This window comes from Episyrphus balteatus, chromosome 4 (genome assembly GCF_945859705.1).
Source record: "Episyrphus balteatus chromosome 4, idEpiBalt1.1, whole genome shotgun sequence".
In the NCBI taxonomy this organism is placed as follows: domain Eukaryota; kingdom Metazoa; phylum Arthropoda; class Insecta; order Diptera; family Syrphidae; genus Episyrphus; species Episyrphus balteatus.
The window spans coordinates 77,799,357-77,820,062 of record NC_079137.1 but is presented as its reverse complement, the minus strand read 5'-3'; the positions used below and the strand labels follow the sequence as shown (position 1 = coordinate 77,820,062).

The following is a 20,706-nucleotide window of genomic DNA, read 5'->3' as shown; positions in this document are numbered from 1 at the left end:
TCATGTCTCTATTTCTAAATTCGATGCCAAGTTTCAACAAAAATACAAAATATTAGCTATTTGGCATTACTGATATTGGCAGCTGACACAATCTATCATTCAAAAATTCAAATAACGTTCGTTTTGATTTTCTTAAAATGGAAGAACTTATTGAATTCATAAAAAAAACATAACCATCTTGTTTTATTTTATAAATTTTAATTATTTCTTCCATTTTAACAGCTTATAATCTATTTGTATCGTTTTCTTACAAAAAAAAAATTATAAAAATTTCAAGGTTATCAATTTTTTTGACAGAAATCGGCATCAATAATTTAAAAAGTGATGCACATGTAGTTTGGGTGCAGCTCTGCATGCAGCGATGCATGCAGATCTGCCGCACATCTGTTTTAGCCATTAGCCTTCGTTCTTGAAATATTACTGCTATAAACTGCAAAAAAAGGATTTTTTACAATGGTTATATTTCAAGATCGGATTTAGTTTCTCTTTGGCTTATTACCTGAAATTTAAGATATCTCGAGTAATAAAAAAGATATCGGGAAAATTTAAACAGTTTTTGAAAGAAGAATATCTGTAATAATCTTCATTAAAAATTTGTTTATAATATAATTACCCCACATAAAAATAGAACCTCGAAAACAGCCAAATTTTTCTGACTTCAGATTCGAGTTCAGCACATCAAAAACCTCTAGAAAAGTATATATTGGTTCTTGTGGCAAAAAAAAGTTCCATTTTGTTGGCCAGTGTTATTAAGGGCCAGTAACTACTTTTGCTTTCCGACTGCAGAAATTGCTGTAATTAGATTGTTGTCGGACCAGAATTTAAGACAGCGTACATACATCAATTTGCAATATAAACGGGATACGGGGACATAATTGAAAAAATGAGAATATTTAAAGAGAAAACCCGAGTAAATAGACCCTCTTGTAGAAATAGCCCCCCACTATTTCAAACCCCTCCAATTAAGTTTTTGCCGATCTAGAGGTAGTCGGAACTTGATTGTCGCTCGCATTGCAGTTATCAATTTTCCGTTCCCACTTTTAATGAATTTTTGTAAAGCTCTTTGATTTTTGCGAAGTTAAAATGTTAGATTCTCATAATTCAGGTATGCTTTATTAAATTTTATTTTTAACTTTCATGGTTGGCGCCTTGGTGGGTATTAGATTTATCACTGACTTGAAAAGTAAAATATGCAATCGGCTAAGTGTAACACGTGCTTAACCTTTGGCAGGCCTGAGTGCTGTAGCTTGTATTGTTAAAGAAATGTCTACTTTTAAATTAGCTGCAAAATACCCCAACTGACAATTTTGCTACAAATCCAAAGAAGATTCAGCTCATGTTTAATTTTATACCTGTAAAAGTCCGATAAACCCATTAAAATAAAAAAGTCAACGATTTTATCACTCCTTTGGAGCCAGACTCCGGCAAACCCTACAAACAATTTTGCTTCTCTAAAGCTTTACAGAAGCAACTATAGCACCTGTAAAGCTTTATAGAAGAAAAATTGTTAGTCGGGAAAATATCCTCAAAAAGAACAGAAAGTGTTATTTGTTCATTTTTCAAAAGTAACGTGCGTCATTTTTAAAAGTGATGCGTGCCATTTTCAAAAGTGATGTGCTTCATTTGTCAAAAGTGACACTCGTCATTTCTCAAAAGTGATGCCATGTCGCCATTTTGTACACGTCGCACATTTCATCCATGTCACACATGTCGGATGTCGCACATGTCACACTTATATCCCACTTGTCACACAAGTTGTACTTGGATAAATAAATAAGAACCCAGTAGCTCAACTTACGTTTCTGTTTTCTAAAACAACAAAATCGTATAAAATGCGATGATAAGTTTTGTAAAGTAATTTGCAAGGCCTATATACGCAATTTTGTGTTCAGTTTTATCTGGGCAGCTAAGAACTAACGTACTACACAAATTAGAATCTAGTTAATTGACAGATGTTTTTGAGTTTTGACAACATAAAAAAAAACCAAAAGAAAAATCGGTGAGAGGGACATTTGGTCTGTTTATCTAGGCTTAAGAAAACTCAATTTTTTGATATGTCAAATGAATACGCATACTATAAAAAGTATTTATTAAAAATAACAGCTTGTATAAAATATATATAAAATATAGATATGTAAAATTTACAAATCTTAATAGTTTTTTGACAATTTTGGCAAACTTAAAAACATAAACTTTTGATAAATTAAGCACAGCTTACAGTTTGACAAAAGGTTCTTATAGCATACAAAGATGTGGTGAAAAAAAACACCCTGTAATATTTTCGTTCTTGAAAACTGTAAACTCTACTTTAATTTAAACTAACATACTGGCATTATTATCGCAAAATTCATAAATATTATCTACAAATTGCATCTGCTTCTGATCTGAAACTTCGATAACATCTTTTACTTTTGGTGCATTCCAAGTACTGGGTGTTTTTTTATTCACTACAACATCCCTCGACTGTTCATATGTCATTCTTTTTAAATTATTTATTATAGAAATGTCATGTTTGATTTCATTTTTAATCTCCAAAAGTTCTCTCTCAGTTTTTAATATCTCCTCAGCATAAGCTTCAATACTATTTTGAATCTGTCCAATTGACATTTCCAACTGATGATCCTGTTTTGTGTACATTTCATTTTGTAATTTAAACTGTTGACATTTGTTTGACAGTTGTTTCATCAAATGTGATTCGATGCTAAAAAGCTGATCCATTTCGGATGTCTTTTGTGCTATTTGATTTCGAAGTAAACTTCGAATTGGCATATCTCGTCTTCTACGATTATGATGATCGATAGGTTTTCCAATTTTCATTGGAGTACGTTGACGTTTGGAAGAACTACTACTATTGCTACTACGTTTTTTCTTTGATCTTGGCTCTGACAGTCGAAAGAGTTTTTCTTTCAATCGACGCTCCTCATTTGCTTTTGATGTAATAGTTTGGTTATCATATTGCTTATCGGGGAGAATGACGAAAATTAACTCATCAACAACTTCATCACTGTCATTTTTGTCGATGTCATGACGACAATTTTTCGACGATTTATTGTCATTTTTTGTATTTGTCCTTGGTTGTTGTGTATTTTTATCGGAAGACTTTTTTTTCTTTCGTGTTAATAATTTCAATAGTTTATTGATATATTTTCGAATTGACGTCAGAGCTCTGCGGGATATTGTCTGCAATGAACATAGGGATAGATAATAAATTGATTTTTTTGTTAATGTTTCTTTTGCATGTGATGTGGGATAAATTTTATTTTATTTTTTACCTTTTTATCGGAGAGTGTCGCAACTTCAGATTGTCGTTTGAGTGATAAACGAATCTACAATTAAAACGAATTCATTTATTAAATCGATTGTATTTTTGTACTAAATATAGAATAATTGTAGGTAGGTACTAAATTTTAAAATAGGCTGTCCCACACAACGATGATTGACGACAAAAAAACGTTACTGCATGCGTTTTGTATGAACAAAATTCCAAGCCGGAACGTCGACGTTCATATGAGAAATTTTTTTTATACAGATACGATGTCGATTGCGTTTTTTATCGTCGGTCTTCCTTGGTGTGAGATAAACTTAAAATTGTTATATTAATTGACTAAGTAGTACAGAGGGAAAGTGCAACACCTTCTTTACTTTTTTTATGAACCCTTGACATTGTACGTAAATTTAAATATCATCAATTTTTCTGAAGATGCATTTTGATATTACTGCTTGTTAAATTCTTGATTTTAGCTCCTGCACTCAAATAAACTATATATGTTCTTATCAACATTCTAGTACTTTTTAATCAAACGTCATGTTCAAAAGTGACAGTCATTACTTGTCCGAAACTGATAAATGCGAGGTTTTAAAGCTACTTTTTTAAATTTTGACAGTATCTGTAGATTTTAATGAATTGCTAAGAAGATTTTTGTAATTGTAATTCAAATGTCAGTTTAAGGTTTTTGAATGTACGAGATCGGGGTATTTTTCTATTTGGTTAAAAGATGAAGTTATATTTGACAGTCAAGAAAGTGTTATACAATAACAGATGAAATAGAAAAATAAAATGGCTCTTCCGGACCGATGAAAAGAAAGATAGTTTTGTCACTGTGGCTGCATTTTACGGAACGCGGTTTACATAAGTTTCCAAAGCAAACTCAAACGAGTAAAATTATCTGAACGCTCATATTTTATTACGATTTCACCTTAAACACGGATAGTATCAACTTACAACTTTTCTTCAAATTTTTGAAGGCAAATTGCTTTTTAAACCTACATATAACGTTCCCGTACAACTTACAGTGCGAAATCAACAGTAAATGGTTACATAATGATAGGCGTAATTAAATTATTCATGACAAGAATCTTCTCTGGATCATTATAGGAGCTAAGTTGATAGTTGGTATCTTCTTTGATTAAGCGAAAATGAGATTCCTGGAAGTGCGAGCCTAGTTGTATTTTTAATCACCGACTGTCAACGCTAAATACTTTAATTTTTGTTAGAAAACAGCAACGACTAAGAGTTCTCTTAACGTGACAAAAGTTCTACCGATCCGGATTTTGTAACAAATAGTAGTTTACTAGCGATTTTCAATGGAACGCACTTTCAGCGAAATCAATGCAGTTCACATCTACTCGGGCAGAAGAGGATGAGTTTTTTGAGGGCAAATGTACTAGATCATCTACTCATGAGTTCCAAAGCAAAGTGTTTTTATAAGCAGCTTTGGTTCGTGTAGATGATTTGTAGATCTAGTACAACAACCTAGATAAGAACGTGTATTTTCTAGTAATAGATTTCTACTTATGAGTACTCAACCTTTAAAGAAACGCTGCTATTGGCGGCTAGCGAACTGGTAAAGGTTACTTTAAGCTTTAAGTTACACTCAATAGCTACTGGATCAGCGGTAGGCACCACAAGCGTCAATAACTTTAGTCTACTTATTTCATTCACTATTATAAAATATCAGTTCTATTCCCTTTGCTGTCACAAAAAGAAACGCATTTCAAATATCTCCTGTCAAATACATGGTCCATCTGTCAACCCAACTAACAATTTTGCTTCTATACAGCTTTATAGAAGCTAAAAGAAAGCATCTGTAAAGCTTTAAAGAACCAAAATTCTATTTTGGGAATACCTCCCAACCAATGTAATTAGTTTAAACTAGCCTATTGTCTTGTCAACGTCATTATCCCCGTTATCGCTTAAGCTTATTTAGTGAAAGAAAAAAAGTACAATAAAAGCCTAATATTGTATCAACAATCAAACAAAACCACTCTATTTAATGACACTAAAATTATCCTTCAATTCTCTTTACACAAAGGTGCACTTGAGTGTTGCTTTAACAATTAAAATGAAAATTTCCGATTTATTCAAATAAAACAATTGTATAGCAGCATATATGTACCCCTGCTTGAAATAAAAAAAGAGAACTTAACCTCAAATTTCCATATGATTAGAGTCAAAAGTACCTACTAATGGAATAAATTTCCCATAAAAATGAAATGTTCAATTAAACTTTAACATCAAAGAAACAAACGAAAAAAAAAAAAACTAACAAATTAATCGATCGATGACTAATCTAGAAAAAAAGCGGAAACTAAGTCTCTGAACCCGCACCCAACACAAAAATGAAAAAAAAAAAAAAAAAACATTTACCCCATAGTTCGAGCGGACTTTCTGGCGCCACACGCGAATCTTAAAAAAACCAACGCTATAGTTGTAATATACATACAAAAACACAACCTCACGACATCACCTCGTCATTGTTATTATAATTCTTATGCAATCAAACAAAAAAGAAATAAAACAAAAAACGAAAAACAGGGAGCTCTCTCTAGGACACCATATCACACGGTTATACGCCTAGCAAGTCAGCTAGGATTAAAAAATATATATTACCTCATTGTGTACACGACTCCATGCTTTCCAAACGGGCAAAATAGTCATGTTGCCTTCGTAGCTACGCTCGACACCGCGCCAACATTCAGTTATAACATAATCACTGTAGTCACGCGATTCAACAACGCCATCTGCAGGAAATGAAACAAAACGTCCAATGAACCAAAAGAGAAAGAGAGAGAAAAAAAATACTTTTTTGTTAGTATAACGTTTATGCAAAACAGAGGGGTTATAATTTCTAACCTCGACAATTGTTGTTGGAGGCATAATTTCCATTATTCACTTCATCATCAATCAAAGCTTTGATAATGTCATTGCAAGTTGTGCGAGTGGTAACACCGGCAACATAACGGGGCTTATCTTTTACCCAAATTGGTATTTCTTTATTTCCTTGTTCCTGTTTCAACAACATATACAAAACAATGTATAAATATAAATTGTCGTTAAGATTTTTAACGTTTTGTGATTTTTTTTGTTGCATTGATTGCAGTAAAAAAAGAACACATAAAACTGTAACTATATGACTCTTACCAAAGTACTAATTGATCCATGAATTGAAATAGCTCGATTACGTCTATTTATGTCAGTTGTTTCAGGTCGTAAAATTGGACTGTAATGACGCAATTCTAACGAAGACGGAAATCCGCTCAAGTTCTCGTCAATTAAAGTTGAATTGTGTGGCGCCATCTAGAAATAAAAAAAGGAGAAAAACAAACATTAAATCGTTGAGTTAATAAGGGCCACAAAAAAATGTGCATGTAAAAATGCATATCAAGTGTAATTAAGTAACTAATTTTGACGTAAATAAAAAAAAATACAATGTTGTTCAGGCAAGAGTAAGGTTTTTCGTTGTAAAAATGCAAATGTTTGGTACTAAAAACAATTATTTAGGAATTTTAAACACGACAAACCCGATTAACAATTTTGCATCTGTAAAGCTTTATACATGCTTATTTGCTTCTATAAAGCTTTATAGAAGCGAAATTGTTAGTTGGCAAGGGCTTTCTTTGGCTGGAAAACAATTTATTATGGAACAGCAGCTAAAAACCACTACGTAAATACCGGCCTTAAGGTTTTTTGCAGTGCTTCCACACTATCTCACAAAAGTAAAAATACCCCGACTAACAATTTTGCTTCTATAAGGCCTTACAGATGGTGCTTTGGTTTCTTTCAATCTTTATAGAAGCAAAATTGTAACACATTAAAAATTATGTGGCCAATCTGATTTTAAATAATTTTTTGTATTAATGTTCCACAGTTTTAAAATGTTCCAAACCATTTATATTTTAACTAATTTCTACTGGAAGAAAAAAAGTGGAGTAATTCTTAGTAAGTTATTGTTGTTGGAATGTGAGTTAAATTTTTATGGGTTTCAAAGTTTCAAGAAAACACGGCTTTTTAAAGACGAACGAAATATGAAAATTTAATGGTCGAACCACATTTATGTGTCTACCTCATTGAAATTCAATAAAGATCTTATTCGTTCAGTGTTAACAAATTGAAGTTTATAGTGCGTTTATAGGAGCTTTGTGATTTAGCTCTGAGATTTCCACGCAAAAAAAAAAAATTAGAATGGTAACTTGTTAAACCGAAGTGAAGTCTAAAGCTGCTATTTTCTAACAAACCCTTGAAGGAAATCAATGCAATAGTTTTTTGACGCCAATTTTACGATTATTCGTTTATTCACAAAAGTCAGAGTCTTCACATTAACGTACATAGGTGAAATTTGTTATTTTGAAAGAAAAAACTGTATAAGTGGATATCGATAAGTTGGGATCAGTTATAAAAACCAATAGTTCATCTGTGGTTTAAGTCTTAACTCACCGATTTCTTCGTATTAGCTGCGGTTTAAACTTGGCTATTTTTACATGTATGAAACCTGAGAATAAGATATACCACCGAATTAAGAGGAAACATTTACACAAACTTGTGTTCACGGGGGTGTATACGTACTATTTTTTTCCAATGAAACAGGTAGAACTTTAATAAGAATAATAAAAAGTCATGGCTTTGTTTGACAGATGCGGAAATTTCTCTTTTTTTCTGGTTGCGGAGACCCCTAAAGAAGACTTATAAATTGAATCGTTTATTTCAGAAACGACATCAGTCCATGAGCATAAACTTTTCAGGAGCAAAGAGTTTCGTTATGATTAAAAATTGTATACGCTGACTTTGGACCATATTAATTTCGGGAGCAGTGTACCCAAAAAGATTACAACTTCGCCCGGAATTTGAGGGAACTCTCTACAAATTTATTTTGACTTTCCTTTCTTGGGCATTTCGCTGTCATTTAGGAGGACCCATCTAGCAGAACCCATATAAAATCTGCTAGATACAGCGGGATTGTGAGTCTCTTTTGTCAGATTTCCTATTTTCGGATCGATAAATATACAGTTCATCCCGGGTAGTTCACGGATTGAAATTTGATTTGATCGAGTAGAGTCCCGGGGAGTGAATCGTATATAGTAATCCTACCACCTTCACAGGAACGCAGATACTATTTATATATTTAAGCTCCAAAAAATATTTAGCTAGAATATTAATTGCAGTTTTTAGCTAGATATCAAATTCTACTTCGAAAAGTTATTTTCTTTTTCGATGAGGTTAAGAACAACAGCAATTCTAGAAGAAAGAAAAAAAAAAACGACAGATAATAAATACGTTAAAATGTCCCATTATGTGCTGAAAATAGACTTTTGTTTTGGTTGTTGTTGTTTTTTTTTCTACATTGAAATGCGATGATTCGGGATAATACACATATTTCGTTTCTCTGTTGAAAATTTGGCGCCCGGTTAGTAACTTAAGATTTTTGTATTTTTGCTGATGTTCTTTTATCGATAATTTGCATCAACGCAAAGTTATTGATATTGATAGTTAAACCGTTCAATCTCATTCGAGAATAATAAATTTTTTCTAAGATTCAACAGTTTGAAAGGCATGTATGTCCAGAGGCACCTTCTGAGAGGACGGGGGATAAGTGTCCTTGTGTTGGAGTTAATCTGTATTCAATCCTGTCTGCGTGCAATAAATTTGACATTTTTCAAAGAGTTCCATGTCAGAATGACTTAAAAAGTTGTGACTCATTATTTGGATTAAAGCCAACAGTTTCATGACATATTCCCTGTTTTTTATCTAATAATAAAATCGTAAAATTAATTTTTCAAAAAACAAATAACCTTTTGATTTCATTATTCTAATTATTTTGTGTAGATGTGTGAATATGATTTCGTTGTTTTTTGAATAAACAAATTCACGGTATAGAAAATTAATTCAAATCCTTTTCATACAAAACATACCTATATAAAAAAAAAAACAACATCAACAATAACCATAACTAAAAAACAAATTGAGTAGCCTTTAGGTGGTAGCTATATCGATCAATCATTTTTGTTTTCTGCCTCCCAACATACTCGTACTTCGACTTAACATTATACTACACAACAACAATTCAAAATGTAATCTAAAACCTATATCTACCCACTTAATCAAATCTTTTCTCTGTTTCCATTGTTTACAACTCACGTCAAATCCTGATTCAAATAAAACTTTGCATGTAGCAGCTAGCAGCTCCCTCTACCATCGTCCCCACTTGTATACGTTGCTTCGCAACAAAACCATACACCTACTCCTTCCTTCCTAACAGGTAAAGCAATTTGTATTGAAAAATAAAGACACCTTCTCTTCACTTTGAATATATCCTTGATGTTGTGCCATGTCCTTTAGATTGCCTATACCATTAGTGTTTCTTCGTCCTTTTTGCTTTTCATGTACTCGTGCTCGGTATTTTGATGTTTTGTGGTCTAAAATTTTATAAATTGCATTTAAAGACCGACCTAGTGTTTGGTCTCTATCAAAAACCAAAACGAGCTTTTTGTAAAATGTGGTACCTAAATGTAATAAGAAGGCAAACGTTACACCAATACACTTTTGTGTAATATTCTTTTTTTACCTTACACCACAAAATGCATCAGTCCTATCCTGAAGACCTGGACGCCCACAATCGAGGTAAAAATAAATGTTAAAGAACCCAACCTTTACTTTTGAATTTCCTGATGCGGTAACTGTCCGTAAAAAAACTCAACTTCCACTTCCACCCTCTCTCTCTGGTATCTGGTATCCTGTTTTGTCTATATCCTGTTTGTTGCATGGCAAGTGGCCATATACCTTCTATGCGGCGATAACTATTCTCTGATGTTTGTGCCGCCTGAAATTGGAATGGTGCGGTGGTAGGGTGTTTCTGTCTTCCTTTTCGAAAGGTAGAAATGCATTTTTTTATTACACTCTTATCGCATTTGTCCTATCTGCAGCGATGTTAGAGTCCTTTTTTTCTTTTTTTTTTTTTTTACTATACAATCATCATCATCATCAGCAGCTAGGCAGCCATGATTGCCACAACACATTCCAAACCTAGCCAACCTAGCATATATGCAATATGCATACATTACAGAAATATTAGGAAAAAAAAAAAAAAAAACAAAATGGCTGAGTGTAATACCCCAAAAGAATTTTTTCGAAGGACCTTTTTTTTTCTACTGATTATTTCGTTCAAACGGAGAGTTAATTTGCTGTTAAATAAATTTGTTGTATATATTTTGTTTGTTTTTTGTTGTTTGGTGGCAATATTGTATACATACAAAGCGGGGGTGTAAGGGATGAAGACAATGATTGAATGACAAGGTGGGCGAGATTTTTAATGAAAATTTAATTATATCACTAGGGTAATGTGAAATAGTGGTAGTAGGGAGAAAATTAAAGGAAAACCTTTAATAAGCGACTTTTTATACTTTTGTATAAAAGTAAGTGTGTAGTTTATATTGTTTTATTTTTATCCATAAACGAGTTATAGTCAGACAATAGTGGGTGTCAATTTTCTTTTTATGTCTAGGTACTTTTCTAAAGGTTAATAGGACTTGGGCGTTAATGGTTTTTAAATGAGACTTTCGATTGAGTTGGCATTGAAATAGTGAAGTTCTTTAACTTTAGTGAGGTCTTGAACTAGAAGAAAATTTACATATATTGAAATGATTTGATAGTTTTTAGACATGGTGGGCATTTTAAAAGAGGGCATTAATGTAAATTACAATTTTACTTCTTAAGTAATTTAGAAATTAATACTTCTGTTATTACTATTTATCTTACTAATATAAGTTCGTAAAAGAATCCAAAAATCAATAAAATTGACTTTGTTTTTAACTTTTCTTTACACTTGAATGAAGAAGATTCAAACACTTTAAAAAATACTTGTATCAATAACTTATAGAATTCTTAAGTTGTTAGAAAAAAAAATAAAAACTTTTTTTAAAGTTAATAGTTTCTTTGTTATCTTATAACTAGTGAATTATTTACTTTTCATGGAATGATATCAAAGTGCTTAAATCCGGTCAATGCAACTATTGCACAAAAAACATTTGGTTTAAATTGCTGATTTAATACTATATTAATGCGCCTAACAAACCCTCAAAAGGTTAGTAGGTAGTATACTTTTGCTTACTTAAACTGTAATTCTTTTTTTTTTTAATGTTCGAATTCAGCCCTATATAATGTCATATAATTGTATCAAAATTTATCTTTACAAACAGCATCTAAAAAAGTATAAAATTTGTACTTAAATCACTTTTATAAAGCGTTTTAGTTATCCGCCATTCCAAAGTAACGGAGAAGACATATTGACCTTGTTTCCAGTTTATCTAGTTGAGGAAGCAATCTTTTTTCTTGAAACTTGGTAGGTCTTAAGGGCTCATGATAAAGTTGATGTTCTAGAAGTTTCACGAAAAACTAATTAAACGTTAACAAATTATTTACAGATAAAGCGGTAACGGAGAAGACGCGTACAATTCTTCTGCGTTACCGCCTTTGCCTGTTAATAATTTAGCTATTTTGAATTAGTTTGAAACTTCTACAACTTCAACTTTATCATGAGCCCTTAAGACCCACCAATTTTCAAGAAAAAGTATTGCTTCTTCACCGAGATAAACTGAATAATAGGCGTGAAAATGTCCTAAATATGCAAATGGAATGGCCGTTATTATTTTTTTTTTTTAAATCCTTTAATGACATAACTTACCGCCTTCACTTTATTTATAAAATTGGAAGCAATTTTAATAGTATGGCATATATTCTTAATGCTTATTTTAGTTCTAGATCTAATACAGTTTTTTAAAATCTCCACAAAAGAAAAAAAAAACACATCTGGCAACCATGAAATACATGGTAGTTGGCAGGTATCGGCCAAAAACACACAATGTGAATGTAGGGATCGATAAGAAAGTTTTTTTTTTTATTTCTAGCAACCAATTCATTTCAAAACTTCATGAGGAAGTAAATTTGAGTCCAGTTATTCTTTTTGCATTCTTTAAAGAAAAACTTACATAGTAATTTTCTTATAACGATTAAACTATATTTCTTTTATGAAATCACTAGAGGAGCAAGAAGAATAAAGAAGAATTTCGCTTTCAAATAAACTGTACCCCTTAAATACCTAATAAGTAATATTTATTTTTAGGCTAGATTTGATGGCATTTTTAGGAGTGACTTAGTCCACTTTCATAATTAAGGGCACAATTGGTTTTCTGTTAAACACTCAAAGAAAAGGAGCTAACAAACGAGAATTGATCAGTTAAAAAATAGTGGCATTCAACGTTTTCGAAAGTAAACCAGTTTGATACAAAATTCAACTAATAAGTAAACCGAATCACACAAATCACAAGTTTGTGAACATCATTAAGAGCCGTTTGCTTCATCGAAACTTAAGAATTTAAGTTCTTAATAAAACCTTATGTGACAGTTTATGCAGAAAAAATGTAGAGAGTAGAGTTTATGTTCTACTTCAATATTTAAGTTTCGTTTCAATAAAAGGTCTTATATCATGTTACCAAATCCCTGCTTGTAAGTTCTTTTAGCAGCACCTTAATTAATATAATAATATTCAGCTAGAAGATATCGGCGAAAATTATAAAATGGGAATCAGAACATGCGGGTCGACACAGAAAATGTCACACGATGTTCTTTGACCGTAATTTTTTTTATGAATAAGAAACTTTGGTTTGTTTTTCGGATCATTTTTATTTAAAGTCTTACAATTGTTTTTTTTTTGACAAGAACTCATGGCTTTAAAAAATCACACAAAAGAGTCTAGAATTGCTTGATCGGGCAATCTCGCCGGCCGCAGTCCAAACCGTCAAAATGAGAGATTATTCACATTTATTCAATTATAACTTTTGAATTCATGTCCTTTGCTGTTGTGTATTAAGTATCTGTTTATTTGAAGGAAAACTCCTATTAGCTGCTATTTAAAAAAAAAACACTTTTTTAAACTTCCGCATCATTATTTGAACCTCCAAATTTTGTTCATATTAAACCAATACTTATCCTATTAATCGGCAAGAAACTAACTAAAATTTGTCAAAATTCTATCGGTAGTTGAATCCAATTTCTGTTTTTTTTTTTGTTTTCATCGGCAGCTGCGTATTACATGTAAATGTAGCTGCATTGCAGATAACTTTACAAATAATAACACACCTTGTATAATTAAGGTTGTATTGTTGAAGATAGGTATTATATAAAATACCATTAAACTGCAGTCTTACCTATATTGTCGTTCATTGCTGTGCAATAATTTTGTTATTTCATTACTTTTGAATATAATATGCTTCATTTTTCATTATTCGAATATTTTTAAGTGTGATGAGCTATTATTGCGTTCTTTTTCACAAAAATCATTTGTTTTTTCGAATTGCTTTATTTTAAGTTCAGTGATCCGAACTTATCCAAATCTCAGTTTCAATTTTTTGGTGCCAAATTAATTCGTTATTAAATCAACTATCTATAGTAAATCTTGCTAGTACCTAAATTGAATTAGGGTTAACTTTCCGATGAAGGGTTATCTTTTAGGTTATGTTTTCAATTTGAGATTAAATATAAAGTCCGTGTTTACGTAGAATCCTACAAATTTGGTGGACTTAAATTTATTCGAGAATTTTTATACTCGGACTTTAGTTAATAAAAATGATAAATTGTATCTCCTATTTTAGTTCCAAATTAGGATAATTTGCAAACATTTTTTTGTTTTAAAAAATTTTAACTCCAATAAATAGTTTGTTTTATAGAACCCACTTTTAATTGTAACTTTGTTAACTTTCCGTCAATTGTTACAGATTTAACTAACTCTTATTGGAAAGTCGGACTTGGGTAAAATTTTTCTATTGTTTAATAAATTTTTAAAGCCAAATGTATTAGGAAATAAAATTAATCTATGAATGTCAAATTTGAATACATAAACTGCTCTTATTTCCATCAGTTAGTAATCAGCTTCTTCAATTCTTTAAAATTGCTGCGTTTCGACAAATAATCTAGATTATTTGTGGACACGCAGAAATTTTAAAGAATTGAAGAAGTTATTATTTTTTTTTACAATCCAATATGCTTCTTAACAAAAAAATAACTTGGTTCCTCCAAATCGTTTTCAAGATGCTTAACATTAATTCGCATATTATTTTTCTATATTTTTTAAAATATAAAACCACATTTAACCTCTTGAAAACAACTAATAAGTTGTCTTTACTACTGCAACATTTTGGTCAAATTTCAAATTTCTGCTAACAAAAATCTTATGCCATTTGTACAAATCCATTATTTTCGTTAATCCTTGTATATTGACAGTTAATTTTAGAAGTTGGAAATAAAGAAAAGTGTAGAGCAACGTAATTTCTAAACCTCTAATTGAAAATACTTTATCATTCCCCCATTCCTTAATTTCTATTTAAGTCTTCTTGTGAAATACCAGAAAGTTTTTTTTAGGTTTTGATTAATGACTCTACTCCAGATCGATAACATCGATATCTACTCGTACACTAATGTTTTCAGAAAACCTTCTCAAGCCCTCACAACATTGACAACTACCAATATAATAAAATATGAAGTTTACGAAATTCCTTCGTTGAATTTTGGCACAAAAAGATCCACAGAATTTCAAAAACAATACAACTGTGAATTCTCCCAGTGCCAAGGTCCACCAAAGGTCAAAAACAAACTTTTCTTTTTGAAGTTCATCAATCCTTCAAGAATCTTTACTAAAACTTACCTTCAAAATAATTTAAACAGCAGTTCCTTTCGATAAAAAAAATCACCGATCAATATATTCGCACTTAAACTTGGCAAACTTGGTTTTTGAAGCAGAAAGAGAATATCACTTCAACTCAAAATAAGTGTGTGTTGATCCACACAAGATCATAATTTTTTTCCTTCAGCAGCAATGTGTGTAACTTTTGTTAGTGTGTATTTTTTCTTCTTTTTTTTATGGAAGACCCATGTTAATCCTTTAAGCTCACGTCGATAACTAAAATCAAAAGTATTTCACTCTGATTCGGTTCAAAACGACGACGGCGACGATGTCGGTGTTTGCTCCTTGGGGAGTAGAGTGAAGTAGTAGTTATTGTTCCACTTGCTGATATCACACTACTACTCAGCTATATTTTGTTAAAAGGATATTCACGAACTTAATGCAGGAGCAAAAAAACAAAAACAACAACAACTCGAGCCGAGTCGAGAAAAGGAAATGAAATAACACTATGAATAATAGAAAACTTGTATATTTAGATTTCTGCACTAAACTTAAGAGTTATGAGCAAGAGTGAGTTGTATGGGTTTTTTTTTTTAGTCCTTTCTATAGTTGTAATCAGTTAGTTTCTCGTTGCTATAGAATAAACACAATATACTTTCAGACACGATATATCTATTGATATAACCAATCTGGAGAAGGACGATGAAAAAATTGGAATTAGTTTGTTGTTATGCTCGAGGTTACTACGGCGACACGCACTGTATCCTTGACTACGAATGACTAACTAAAAATTATTTGCTGAACTATAACACAACGAGTCCTTTTCTTCTTCCACCAACAAACCGAACCGTGCCACTTCCACCAATATATTCTTTGACATCGTCGTCGTAGCCAACCAACCAAACGGCCAAAATATATTCCACCAACCAAGCCCTTAAAAAAAAATACAAAAAAAGAAAAAAAAAAAAAACGGTTGTGTTGTTCGATTCCTACTATTACCATTACCACCAATACAATGACTTTTGCCATCACACATGGGTAAATGTGTTATAGTCTGTAGAGGTAGTGTAACCTTCCCCTAAAGCAAGTGGTTGACGGCGACTACGGAAAAGGTACCAGTACCAGTGTACGCCATCAACAACGTAGCTCCATTACTACCTTACCTATGCCCCAGAGCCGCAGGTCACGAAAGAAGGAAGGGAGTGCACTTCGAACCACTCTTTACGGGTGTGTAGAAGAGGGTAAATATCCGCGGCCGATTCCTACCAAAGTAAAATGCCCCTTTTCCTTCCTGGTTCCTGATGATGGTTCTACCAAAAACCTATACCAAAAGAGTAAAAAAAAAATACCATTTCCACCTTCAAACACAGAAAAAAAAATGAACAAAAGAAGTGGAAGAATGGAGGAAGAAAAAAAAAAAGGTGACGGTGTGACTACACGGTCCACCGCACGAGTCACTCTGCTTGCCGCACGGTCCGTCAAACCACCTGGTCATTTCGGTACGAATCCACCTGTCAGTCGATGATGGCACATTCTGTTTTGTCCTCCACTGAGCTCACAGGTAGAAATGAAGAAATGTAGAAATGGAATGAAATTGAAGTGAAAAATTAAAAGAATATAATGAAAAAGCAAAAAAAAATAAAACAAAATTGCATTCGTCGTTGTATTTTGTATATCCTGGATCCATGGTGGATATGTCGCCTCTTGTTGTGTTATTGTATAAATTGTGGTCGGTGGCGCACTTTCTGTCAGTTTTTTTTTTTTTTATTTTATTTTATATTTTATTGTTGTTGTTCTTTTCAATGAAGTTTTTTTTTGAACGCTCCCCAAAACATAATGACATAGACGACGACAAGAACGGACGCGGGACGATAAAACGATGACAGCTCTCTCTCTTCTAGCAGAGGCGTATAAAGGAACAAACAATTCCATATTTCACTGCACAATAATTGCATGAGCATATAAATATGTTCTCGTGTGTGTGTTGGTGTGTGTTTGTGCTTTTGGGTTAACAATATACTACACATACTTAATAAAAATTAAATTCTAGGGAAAATGTCATTCTGTAGTAGGAGAATATGTGCATTAAAGTTTATATCATGAAAGTTGGGGGCGAGTTAATGATTTCGTATAATGTAGGTTTAAGTATGTAGGTAGAGTATTTTTGTATTGGTGTAATTTGATGGACGAAATTGATTTTCAATTTGGAATGATATTGATTTGATGCACAAAATGATAGTGATTTCGAAAATGAAAGATGTATTTGTCAGAAACAAAGTCGTATTTTAGATTTAGATTTTATTGATTCTATGAATCAGAGAGTTTTTCTTGTCCTTTGGATCGAGAACTTAACGTGGTGATGTTCAAAAATTGTGTTTAATCTTTTCGTTGTTCCTGACCAACAAAAAAATTGTTTACAAACTTAAAAAAATTCTATCTTCTGATCAACAACATGAACCGAACATATGAAACAAAAGAGCTGATGTGCAAACTTGAAATAGAATTTAAAATTTATGTTTTACTTTTAGCACAGTCAAATAAGATTTTGGCTTCCAAAAACTTATCAACATGCTTAGAAACTGGATTTAAAAAAAAAATACTCTTAATCATTGATCAAACTGCCAATGTTGAAAAATTCAGTTTTTGCTTTACATTTCTACGTTTATGAATAAAAGGTATTCACTTTTCTTAACAGAGCAATTTGGTAGAGGAAGTGGGGGCAAGACCGCTTTTGTACTATGTTGTAGGAAAAGAATTAAAACTTACAACACTTGTTATATAAAATAAGTGGCTTCTGGTATAATTACGGTGACCATATTTCTGAAAGCCAAACCCGGGACGGATAAAAAATTCGTTGAATCGTTTTGAAAATATTGATTTTTCAAAAAAAAATTAAAATATTTTTAAATGAGTTTTCATAGTTTTCCTTTTTTTGATATTAAGATTTCCTAAACGATTTTTTGGGAGCGTTTTTGTTGAAATCATTTAAGTCGTTTACGAAATCAGAAATCAAGAAAATGGTTTTTTAATAATGTCTGTTAATAACTTCTAAAAAAATATTTTTTAGTCAAAATCGGGAGATCTGTTTTTTAACATTTTTATATAAAAAATGGTTTTGAAATTCTACCTTAAGAAAACTTTTAACATGTCCTTAAATGTTTTGAAACTTATATGGGTTCTTTACTCTTCCATTATGTTGTTCTTTATTCGAAAACATTTTTCCTTGTGTACTAACCTGACAAACAGAAGCTGGAACTAAATAATTGACGAACATTTAAAAAAAAACTAAAACCTAAAATTAGAGGCAAAACGAAAATTTTCATAAAAAACCAGCACAACGAAATCGTAAACGAAAATTTTGCTTTTCGTTGCACAGTACGCAGCTTAGGCAACGAAATTCTTACCTGTGCTAGAATATATGGAGAGTTTTTAATCGTTTTTTTTTTACTTTGGAGACTTAGAAAATTTTTCGTTTTGCTTCAGCAGCGTACTAGAAAAAATTTAATTTCCAACCACTGTTTTCTTGTTTTCCGTACAAAGTTTTTAAAATATTGAATACAAAAATCAGAGAATGTGCAAATACGGGACAAATTACAAAATACGGGACACTTATACGTCCCGGGTTTCTTAAATAAAAACCCGGGACAAGCTGTAGAAATACGGGACAGTCCCGGGTAAACCGGGACGGATGGTCACCGTAGGTATAATAGATCATGTCCGTAAGTATGAGCAAGTTCAGTTGAATCCACAAAAAGTTACGGTAAATTTTGTGTTTTTTTCATAAAATACTTTTGAAGATGAAATAATTAAAAGTCTTAACTTTTTATTTTTTTTTATAATTAAAAGTGGGAATCATACGTCATATACATACATATCATACGTTTTATTGGAAAAAAATTCCATTTTTACAGAAAGAAACGGTTTTACTACCAACAGAATTTAATAGGGCGGTCTTACCCTCATGTGGGGGCAAGACCACACTGAACCAAAAAGGTACATAAAATTAATGAATTTGTACATTAAATTAATGTAAAAATTCATGGCAAATGAGCCAATGTAAAAATTCATTAAATTTAAGAATCTTTTTAAGAACAAATTCATAAGGGAATGAATCTTTCTTAAAAATTAAGAATAAGTTCTTAAATTTTAAGAATTCTGTTCATAAACAAATTCGAAAAGTTTTGAACATGTTTAAGAAAAGTTTCTTAGATTTTAAGAAAAATTCATACAATTTAAGAATTATTTCTTAAATTTTTTTTTTTGTTCTTCTATAATTTAAGAACAAAGTTTAAGAAAAGTTTCTTACATTTTATGATTATTTCTTAAATTTTATGATTTTTTTCATAAATTTCGTAAAAATTCATATGAAATTTTGCTTAAATTTTATGAAAAAAATCATAAAAACTATGAATTTTTCTTAAAGTTTTATGATTGTTTTCATAAAATATAATACACTTTTCATTAAAATTTATGCAGTTATTTATATAAATGCATATAATACATTACCATTCCAAGCCTTTAATTTGTTCCTAAAAATTGTATTCCAAACAAACAAACTGCAAAAGAAAACAACCCAAAATCTAAAACAAAAACTTGCCCTATAGTACCTATATCGCAAGTAAAAAATGAAAATTGTTTTTAAAAATAAAAGAAATTATTAAGTTTAAACGTTATAAAAATGTTTTATTGATCACTATCACTATAATTTCACTATAAATTAATTTAATTTTACTTCTTTAATGGATGCATCATCTGGAAAGATAGAAAAAAGTTTGGATTAGTAAAATGAATATGTAGTATTTGGTTTAAAAAATCGAAATAGCTAGAAGGTTAAATTATCTAATTCTTACCTTATTGTAATCGGCACCTGGATATGAAAAAAAAATTGAATAAGTTGGGGAAAGATAAAAATATAAAGAATTTAGGTACCTATGAGAAATGTTGATAATATTAAGTTAAAACAAAATTTAAATATTTAGACAAATAAAATAAAATGCAACACTTACTAAATTCCATGTTTTGCTTTAGTTTGCAATGACAATTTCAATTGTACAGAATTTGTTGAGAATCGCCTTTAATATGGTTTTTTTTTTTGTGTTGATTTTTCCCCCTTTGCCGGTCCAAAGTTGAAGATTACGTACGTGCCTCCATATTTCACAAAAATATCAAATTACGATTTGCAATTTTAAAATATGCACCTATAACAAAAAAAATAGAAAATATATTTAATAAATAAAAGAAAGCCATTTTTAACATTATATGTTTTTATACTTATCTGAGTATATGGGAAAGAGGCAACAGGAACCAACAATATTTTACACTTTTGCAATGTACTTATACTCTTCAAATTGCCTACGTGGTTGAAATGCTTAACACTGTTTATAATAAATATTGTCTTTTATTCACAAACTTTTATAACTTGTTTCGCAACGACCGTCCACTTTGAATATCAGATTTTAAATTTAATCCTCAAAGAAATCTTTCTAAGGCATAGATTCAGAACAACAGTTATTATTTTCTAGATTGATGAAAAAGTACATAGACTTTAAGAAAATATACTTAAACACTCAAAACGTAAGAATTTTTTCATTAATTATATGTATACTTTCATAATATTTAATGAATTAATTCTTAAATTTTGGAAAAATATGAATTTCGAACATAAAAAGTATGAACAAATTCTTAAATTTTAAGAATAAGTTCTTAATACCGAATACAGGATAACGGTAAAATATTCCTTGTTTTTTGATTAATGAAA

General features: G+C 31.1%; 1 protein-coding gene across 1 annotated transcript; it reads right to left on the bottom strand.

Annotated features, from left to right (window-relative positions):
- Positions 1-2,159: 2,159 nt before the first annotated feature.
- On the bottom strand, positions 2,160-15,717 carry LOC129919659 (ras association domain-containing protein 10). Its single transcript, XM_056000619.1, has 6 exons — positions 14,970-15,717; positions 6,422-6,577; positions 6,134-6,287; positions 5,891-6,021; positions 3,273-3,326; positions 2,160-3,180 (listed from the first exon to the last, which is right to left on the bottom strand). The coding sequence occupies exons 2-6, from the start codon at positions 6,575-6,577 to the stop codon at positions 2,314-2,316; spliced, it is 1,362 nt and encodes a 453-aa protein (XP_055856594.1). The 5' UTR covers positions 14,970-15,717; the 3' UTR covers positions 2,160-2,313.
- Positions 15,718-20,706: the final 4,989 nt, after the last annotated feature.